The 9,892-nt window shown below is 43.5% G+C and overlaps 1 protein-coding gene across 1 annotated transcript in view; it reads left to right on the plus strand.

Annotated features, from left to right (window-relative positions):
- CTNND2 (catenin delta 2) overlaps positions 1-9,670 on the plus strand; it is a 473,749-nt gene extending 464,079 nt beyond the window's left edge. Inside the window, 2 exon segments of the mRNA XM_014453371.2 lie at positions 2,470-2,543; positions 8,496-9,670. Of these exon segments, the coding sequence (XP_014308857.2) occupies positions 2,470-2,543; positions 8,496-8,756 (335 nt within the window). The 3' untranslated portion in view covers positions 8,757-9,670.
- The last annotated feature ends 222 nt before the right edge of the window (positions 9,671-9,892 follow it).

The following is a 9,892-nucleotide window of genomic DNA, read 5'->3' on the forward strand; positions in this document are numbered from 1 at the left end:
TCCCTCCACCCACCTTTTCTTGATTCATTTTCCACCTTAGATGGAGTCTCTTAAAATGTATCTGTCTTTAGTGTTTCTTTGCCACTGAGGAGCCTTCAGAAAGCCAAAGTCAGCTGTTCATTCAGGCTTGCAGGACTGATAGCTTTTCCTGGTGGTCATGATCCCTGGGAACATTACGTGTTCAGAAGCTCGCATCACAGGAGGGCTGTGCGATCCTGGCAGCTAGACAGCCTGACCTGAATCTTCAACAGGGGATTTTGCCCTTCCTTCTAAGCTTCCCAAATGCCTTTACATCAAATGGTCTATCCTGTTTTTGTCAGTGTCTCTCGTATGCCTTTTGCAGCCATTCTAATCTTTATTATGTTGACTCAGTTAGAAATTGAGGCTTATAAAGAAAAGGAAAGGCATTTTCCAATGAGTCCACTCTGAGCTCCACATACAGGGGAGAAGCATTCACGAAAACATCTGTTTCATGTGTCTGCAAAGGCCTCAAGTTCAATCTCAGCTATACACACTCTTTTAAACAGGTGAAGGGGCCAAAGAGCAGAAGGAAAGAACTTCCAGTAGAGACAGCTTTAGCTCAGAAGCCACAAACACGACAGGGAGGGAGGCCAAGGCTATCATAGGGCATTGTCTACCAAATAAAATTACATTTAATTCTAATAGAAAACATGTTTTCACCTTATTCATGGAGTGATAGGTTCTATCAGCAAATTATGCCTCAGAAAGCAGGTTTTCTTTGGTTTACACATTCATTCATTCATTCAGCAAATAAAGCACTCATTCTGTGAGCATCCCCAAGGCCAGGCACTGTCCAGATGCTGGGGATACCTGCAAAGGTGTCAGCTCATGGAGCTTCTGCTCCCATAAGGGAAGGTTGGTAATACACAAGGTAAACAATAGAGCAAGCTCACCAACATGGTAATGGCACACGGTTGTTGAGCATGATGGTGAAAATAAACAGGGTAATGAGATAGAGGATTACTTTAACTGACAAGGTCAGGGAGGAGACACTTGTGCCCAAACCTAACCAGCATCAAGATGAGGCAGTCCAGAGTGTGCAAGTAATATCTATGGAGGAGGATCAGCAAGTACAACATCCCTGAAGCAAAACAAACTTGGCAGGTTGGACCAGCATAGCTGGGGCTCACCACACAAGGGAAGAAGAGTGGGAGACACTTCAGAAAGTTAGGCAGAGGCCAGATCATTCAAAGCCTCACAGACCATTAAACGGAGCTTGGCTTTTACCATAATCCAGTTTGTCTAACAAGATGATTGCTCAGCTTGGGAACAGGATGGATGGAGGAGCAGGTTTGGGCAGAGTGGAAGCTGGGCCTTCAGGGAGGATTCTGTAGCCGTGGTGCACCCGAGGGATGGTGGTTTTCACAGCAATACAGAGACCGGAGTGATGTGCATTCGACCAGAGTCTATCTGAGTGGTGTTTCACATTGAAAATAGGCTCTCAGCCCTCACTCCTCCAGTAAAATTTCAGAAGAGGAGTTTTATTGCACAGCTATTATATGCTTGTAGTAATAATCAGGGGTGAAATAGTAGCTTACGCTGACTTTGTGTCTAGAGTGGCCTGTCTCTATGACAGAAAAGATGGTGTGTCATCTTATCTCATTATCCCGTAGATACTGGAAGCCCTTCTTTATTTCTAGAGTGTTTTATACTCAATGACACTCTAGAAAGAAAAAAAGCTTTTCGAAATCTTTCTTTAATCATGACTTTATAGTTGCTATGAAGGGAGTGGTGCCCGGGGCCTTTCCTCTGGGCTTGTGGCAGGAGCCTCAAGGGTTCCAGGTGAAGAAGTGGGCAAATGAGCACCCTACCCAGGCCTTTGGAAGCTGCCAATAACTAGAAGAGACTTTCCTTTCTTTCAACTAGACCTTGGGCTGCTCACAAGACAGAGTGGGGCTCCTGTATGTGCCTAACAGGATTCCAGAGCCACGGCCACCCAGACACACAGGGCACCCGCAGATGATGCTTCCCGCCTGTCCTTCCGGCCTTTGAGAAACAAACAGTCTGAACAATGCCCAAGCATTTCTGTGAACTCAAATTAAAAATTTCATTCTTGTCATTCTCCTGCTAAAAACTAAGCTACTGGTACCGATTCCGGCATGCTTCAGTGCAAGTGACAAGCTTTTATTACCCGCCCGTGTTCACCAGGAAGGAAGGCCATAAAACTTTCAAAATGACCATCTGTCTGTCGCACCTGCCCTGACCCTGTCTACTATCTGAACATTACTGCAGGAGGCTGACATGCTATGGGGATTTTATAGAAGAGCTGTGCTTCTTTCTTAATTTCTGTATGCAAAGTGAGGTGTTCGAGGCCAAAGAATTTCTTCCACTTGGAATGGTCCAGGAGAAACCAAGCATGTTAGGGCAAGAACTTGCCTCGATAACCATTAGTCCTCCATTTGAAATCTTGCTTTCTTTGCTAATACATTTGTTTCCCTTTGCTTTCAGCTCAAAATACTGGAATTTCAACTTTGTATAGGAATTCATATGGTGCGCCCACTGAAGACATCAAACATAACCAGGTAAAGGAGATACAGAACGTTTGTAGTATTCATTTTCCCCTTCGACTCATGTCAGCTGTCCTGGAATTGTAAAAATACATTAGCTTCTTTCTCACAGGCGTAAAGAACAGCAATGAAAAGGAAGTACTGTCCCCTACTGCTCTTCCCTCTGGCGTCACCCAGCCTCTATGCGGGTGGTGGCAGTCATTAGAACAGCCGCACATTTGGAAAGAGTCTTAGATTTCACCACAACCACACACTTTATTTCATGGCAGAAAGCAAGTTTCCTACTATGATGCAAAACTAAAAGAAATAAGGCAAGTCCCAATTATACGAGCATAAGATGCTGGTTTCTAGACAAATTGTCTAACTACTAGACAGGAATTAAGTAACTCCTATAACCCAGCCAACTCTCATTCAGAAGAAAGCATTCATTATGAGTGAAAGTTACTAATGAGATAGACACATCAACTTCAATAGGACAACTAAATAGGATGCATTTTAATGTGCCTTGCAACTCCAAGTCCAGTTAAAGAACCAGCAGTCCCAACATCACTGGGGGCTTGTGAGAAATGCAGAGAAGATTCTTCTCTGACCCTTACCCCAACCAAGGGTTTGTCTGCATCAGACTCACATTTCGTCCAGATGTCCAGGTGATTTTGTGTCCGTTCAGGTTTAAGGAGCTCTGGGATGGTCAGTACTTAAAGAACTGATCTAAGTTTGTATGTATGTGTTTTATTCTACAAACATTCATCAAGGCCCCTTTTCTCCATGGTTCTATGGGGACTATAAAAGGCAAAAGACACAGCCTGTGGTCCTTCATTGATGGACAACTTCATACTTTTCTCCCCCTTCAGTGGTCATTACAGAATGAATGACATGCTTGTAACTATTGGATACTAATATCTGTTGTGAGAACTGCCTTCTTGCTGATGCGCTGGATTCCTCTCAGGCATCAGGAAAGTTGGGCTGAAAGGATAAACCTGAAACCTGTTTCCTTGATCACAATATCCAGATGAAAACCAACATGGAAGGCCAATGGGTTGTTTGTGGACATTTCTCAACACCCAGCAGGGCAGCATCTCTGAAAAGGGAAGGGGTCCCTTCTAGCAGGTAGAATCTCCTATGCAGGACCATTTCCAAGGAAGAAGAAGGAGGACATGAAAAGTATCTCCTAGACCTGAAATTATTTTTTGCTCTAATCAACCATCAACAGGAGAAATGAGAGTGGGTAGAGGTGTTATCCTTTTGCCCTCAATTTTCCAGTTCATGCACAGCCACTCCTGAAACATCTGGTGTTGTTTGCAACCCCCAGTGAATGCCTGGACCCTCCAGCCTGCCTGACACATGGCTAATATGGACTCGAACTCCCTCAGTTCTAGCCTTTGCTAAAAGCAAAAAAAGCCAATGAATAAACTGAATAAATAAGTCAGGGTATGAGCTCTAGAGGAGAGGTCACCAGGGGCTTCCTCCAACTATTTACATGTCAACATGCCTGCCCAAACATAGAGGAAAATAGAAACAAAATATATTGGAAATGCCAATTCTGTTTATGGAAATCAACCCTTTTTCTTTTAGCAAATATCAGGTACAGTGAACAAACTGTCCTCAGCTTTGAAAGATGTGTGTAGGATGTGATAGGACCCGGATTTGCATCCAAGAGTGGGTTAGTTTTTACTTTAGGTAGATCAGGAGAAGCTGGTCACCAGAATCCACTTATTCTACACTAGCTATTTTCTTGTGGAATTCTGCTGTTGTTGGAAATGAAGAAACACCCTCATGGGGCCCAGAGATCCTTAGCATCTTTTAGTGTGGCTGCAGGAGGCTCCAAAGGACTGCTTGCAATCTACCTTTAAAGGATAGTTCATAATGATTCTATCTAGGGGCATGTTCTTTTCACCTAAGCCTCTTCTGAGCACTTAAGCCAATTACAATTAATGTGCTAAGTTGGTATCTCTACTATAAGAGAGAGCACAGCCTACTGTAGCCGTTTCCCCAGGGTGCCCCAGAATGTACTCAACTCAGCCTCAGTGTGAATGTCAAGGCCACAACAGCTAAGGTGAATGCTGCTGAAACCCAGCAGGGATGGAAGTCCTGCATCACTTGTCAGCCCAGAGGAGATGTTGTCAGCAGGCCACCAGCAGAGCTGAGTCACGTGGCCATAGTTTAGTGCCATCATTATTCCCTGAGCAGGTTCAGCAAAGGGAAGTAGGCAATTAGACTGTTAACACCATTCTAATATCAAGAAACATTATAAAATGTCAATCAAAGAAAGTTGGTTTTTTTCCTTAAAATTTTTCAAGGAAATCATTGTGACACGCCAATGAAAAACTTGAGAAAAGAATAAAGTGTTTTATTTCTTTCGGACTGCTATGGGAATAAACTTTGGCTGTACCTGCAGTTCCCACTTGGGAACTAAATTAAGTTTGACCATCCTAACCATTTGAAAGAGGAGACAACCTGGTTCTCTTCCAGTTGGGTGGGTCTAGAGACCACCTGTAGACATCATCCATGATGCGGTTTCTCTGGCCACGTGAGCATCGCTGGCCACTCCAGATGGAATGCTTTCATTTGAGGAAGTTCCCTGAGCCATAAGTGACTTCACAACCTTTCAGCTGGTAAAAAGCCAGCTTGAACCATTTAAGCAGGAGAGACACTCTGGGTTCATTCAGTTTCAGTGTCAAACTGCTGAGCATTCTAGTCTCCTGGGTGTCCTAGGCACCAGCTAGACCTCATGAGCTTCAGAGGTGGCTGCGCAGTGACTCATCTCACAGAAGAAATGATTCCCTAGTGGAAACTGGTTTTAGGTGCATCTCTAAAATAAAGCAAAAAACAATGAGAATGAGGCAACAGCAATGCATGGCCTGGTGAAGTAAGGGCCTGGGCAAAAACTGTGAACCTGGCTCTCCCTAACTCAGAGGAAAAGAAGCCAGGCTGCTATTCAGCTATGACACTCCCCCTGTGACTACCTAGGACTCCAGTCTCGTTCTCAGGGAATTCCAAGCTCCTAAAGAAATACCCATTGATGTGAAATAAGGTTTGTGATCCTTGGTTTTTATGTTTGGAGTCAACAGGTTATAGACATAATTTTAAGAGTTAACTACTGAAACACTTCAAAAATTCTACTGCGCTTTTAGCAGTCCATTCCATCCTTATAAAGAAAACTAGCAGACTTAACTGCTATATCCAAATAGCAACAGCATTTTTGTTCATAAACTAGAAACTAACGGATTTGGTGTTTTAATTCAAATTATTACTGATGACAACAATACAGCCTCTTGAGTTCCTAGTTGGTTTCCCCAGTCTCACTGCCAGGTGGGAAGGACAAAAAATATTGTCCCCAGAAATGAGGAAATTGACATTCCAGGTGGGTAAGGTTTGCCTTTGGTCACCCATCTAGGAAGAGGTAAAGACACCAACATAGTTCTCCTGCCTTCTTATTCCATTTTCCCTGCTCTGTGCCAATGGTGCTCTAATGTGAGCCTGTTAGACACAGATGAAGGAAGAAAAGGAGGAAAGGAGGGAGGGAGGGAGGAAGGGAGGGAGGGAGGGAGGGAAGGAGGGAGGGAGGGAGGGAGGGAGGGAGGGAGGGAGGGAGGGAGGGAGGGAGGGAGGAAAGGAAAGGAAAATGGAGGAAAATTGAGAGAGAGCTAGAGAGAGAAGAAGGGAGGAGGGGAGGAGCTACATATAGAAAGACATAAACATACATATATACATACATGTTTATGACTACTTGAAGATTAAACAAAGAAGATTCTGTTAAATATTGAATATAGTGCGCACTGAAATAGCAACAAGCAACACAGTAAATTCTAGTTCCCTCCCAACTCTAACCCTTTGAATGCTCTATGCTTGGGTAGCAGCACAGTGTCGGAGTAGAGAAGCTCAACATCACTTCACAGCTCTTCAAAGAAGAGCTTGTCCAAGTCATTTGGTAGACCTGGTCTTAGCAGCATTTAATCATTTATATTTATGATTAAACATATCCTGCAGATTCGTTTCCAATGTCCTCTCATGGCCAGACTCTTAGATTCACAAATGTCTACGCCTTGTGGACTTTCACAAGTGGACAGAAATCTCATTCAACCATCCCTCACTGGAAGTGTGGCAGGTACTGGATGGCAGCTGTGATGAAGTTCACCCCTTTGAAGAACATGTTGATTACTAGAATAAATCAATTACATAGAAGGGGGAGTTTTGTGTACTTGAGAGAAGAATTATGTGCAGGCCATTAGAAGCATTCATTTACACACAGCGTGCTAATTGCAAATCATTATCTATTAACTAAGACCAATTTCTAGAGGATGTTTCCATGCTAAACCTTAGTTAAATGAATAGGGAATTACTGAATTGGCTCGAAAATGATCAAATTGTTTCTTTAACAGTATTTTATCATTCACAGCAGACCTCATCCCCAATTATTGCACGTGAGCAGAGCTTTGTGCATGCCTGTGTGCCCTGGCTGTGGATCTGGCCCTCACCCCACGCCCTGGGAGGTTCTGCTTACTTCAAAGGCATGGTCTTAGAAAGGGACCCCAGCAAGGAAGGAGGTAGCTAGGCCCCTCACATACAAATGCTGATTATCAACCTATGAATGTGCCAAGCAGAGGGAACTAATTCTTGACTTCACATATCTCAAAGTCTCCTGTGATCCCTTTAACCTTAAAGGTCCCCTAAATCAGACAGTAACCTCAGAGGACGAGAGTGAAAATGAGGAGCATTGAACTGGCAATTCTGAAGATTCCTCCCCACTAACCAAAGGCTTCATAATTCCACAGCTTTCTCGAGTTCTATCAGGTCTTAATTGAACCAAGTTAGAAACATTTTGGTCCTGCAGAGTATAATATATTTAGAGTGGATTCTTTCTTTTCATTGTGTGCTTCTCTGTGTTTCTTTTTAAAGCTGTGGTACTGGTCACTTAGGCAGGTGTGATGGAATGGCCCTACTATGAGGAAGCTTATTCCTCCAGAGAAGTATCTGCCCTGCCAGGAAGATGCCTGAGTATCATGAGACTTTGTACTGACTCTGTCTGGGATTGCAACTCCTAGGAATAATAGAGAAATGCAGGGAGGATACAAATCAACTACTGTGTTCTATAGCATCTCATGTATACCTCTGTAATTTATCAAGCTTTTCTAGGAAAATGGTGTAGCTGTGGAAGTTTGGTAATTCCTCAAAAAATTAAGCAGAATCACTACAAGATCCAGCAATTCCACTTCTAGGTACAAAAAAACCTTGAAAGAAAGGACTCCGACAGATACTGGTACACATGTTCATTGAAGCATTTTGATAATAGCCCAAAGATGGAAACAACCCAAGCGTTCATCAACAGATGAAGGGATAAACAAAGGTGGTATCTCCATACCTGGTATATCACTTAGCCTTTAAAAAAATGGAAATCTCTTCACATGCTACAGCATGGATGAACTTTAAGGATATCATGCTAAGTGAAAGAAGCCAGACACAAAGACAAATATTACATGACTCCACTTTTATGAGACACCTAGGTGTTCAAATTCCTAAAGACAGAAAGTAGAATGGTGGTTGCCACGGGTTGGGGGAGTGGGGAGTGGGGAGTTATGCTTAATGGGGACAGAGTTCCTGTTTGGGATGATGAAAGTCCAGGAAATGGAAGGTGGCGATGGTTGCACAACACTGTGAATGTACTTAAGACCACTGAAGTATACACTTAAAAATGGTTAAAATGGTCAATTTTGCGTTATGTATATTTCACCACAATAATAATTTTTCAAACTGAAGCTCTAGAATGGTAGCATGTGGACCCTGTAACCAATAGTTTTAAAGAAGGGCAATCAGTAGTTGGCAGTATTAGGGGACGTGCCATGCTGGTTACTGCCTGGGTGACTGACGTTCCCAGCCTTGACCTTGAAGGAGCATGGAGTGCCTTGATCCAGGAGGAGGTTGGATCCAGGGGAAACGAACTAACCCAGGTGGGTCTTGTTTTCCGGGCAGGTTTCCGCACAGCCAGTCCCACAGGAGCCCAGCAGGAAAGATTACGAGACCTACCAGCCGTTTCAGAATTCCACGCGAAACTACGACGAGTCCTTCTTCGAGGACCAGGTCCACCATCGCCCTCCGGCCAGCGAGTACACCATGCACCTGGGACTCAAGTCCACCGGCAACTATGTCGACTTCTACTCGGCTGCCCGTCCTTACAGTGAACTGAACTATGAAACGAGCCACTACCCCGCCTCCCCCGACTCCTGGGTGTGAGGCGGGCGGCACGAGGCGCTCCGGGAACAGTGCATGTGCATGCATACCACGAGACATTGCTTCTTTTAATTTCCCCCCTGCAAGTTTAGTTTGCTAAAGCCTGTTCCGTAGGAAGGCTGTGATAACCAGTAAGGACATACGAAGAGCTATTTTAGAAAGCTAAACGAATCGAAAGTTAACGTGGACGTCAGTAGAAAGCTAAAGCGATCCTAAAGGTGACGACCTTGAGCGACACCTTTCTAGTTTGAGCTGTAGGGTATGGAGGGTATTGAATGTGGCTGGAGACAGCACAGGAGGCGGTCCCGTCGGGGCGGTGGGGCGCGAAGGTTATAAGCACAGAGGCAGGCAGCACGGGTCACACACTCTCGAAGGACGGCTTCTCACGCTTTGTTTCCTCTCTCCATCCGTTGTGATTCTAGGCTTCCGGTTGCATTGGGGTCCCTCTGTACAGCAAGATGTTTCTTGCCTTTTGTTAATGCATTGTTGTAAAGTATTTGATGTACATTACAGATTAAAGAAGAGAAGCGCGTTGTGTATATTACACCGATGCCGCAGTGTTTCCTCATCTATGGTTCTAAATATTGCTTCAATCTCAAACGTTTGAAAGATGTATGGATTTCCAGTTTTCTTTTTTTCTTTCTCTCGGTATGTTTTAACCAAGAAAAAAAATGGAGAAAAAGGAATATTTAGCAGTATTGTTCGTTCTGATATGTGAACTTGTTTGTGGCAACTAAGCAAGGCATTCAGCAGTTTCTGACAATTAACACACATCATTCCACACTCCTTGTCAACAAAGTGCTTTTTCACTGCCTAAAATTTTAGATGTAGATATTTGAAATAGATTTTTTCATTTATACCAGTTTTCTTTATGATGATACAGTGTTAAAAGAAAATAAATTACAATTGATCTGTCATCCATATTTGCTAAGAATGTCTATTTCCAAGGACCTATCTTACAAAATACACATTCTTGCTCGTGAGTCTGTGCGTGTGTGGGGTGTGTGTATGTCCATGTATGTACAAAAAAATGACCTGTGTGAGGATTTATTTTGACAGAAGCGATTTCATTTGCTGTTCATCTTGTACAAACTGTTCCTGGTTTTCAGTATAAATGTACATCAGTTTGTTCCTTTCGT

This window comes from Myotis lucifugus, unplaced genomic scaffold, assembly GCF_000147115.1.
Source record: "Myotis lucifugus unplaced genomic scaffold, Myoluc2.0 scaffold_0, whole genome shotgun sequence".
NCBI classification, from domain to species: Eukaryota; Metazoa; Chordata; class Mammalia; order Chiroptera; family Vespertilionidae; genus Myotis; species Myotis lucifugus.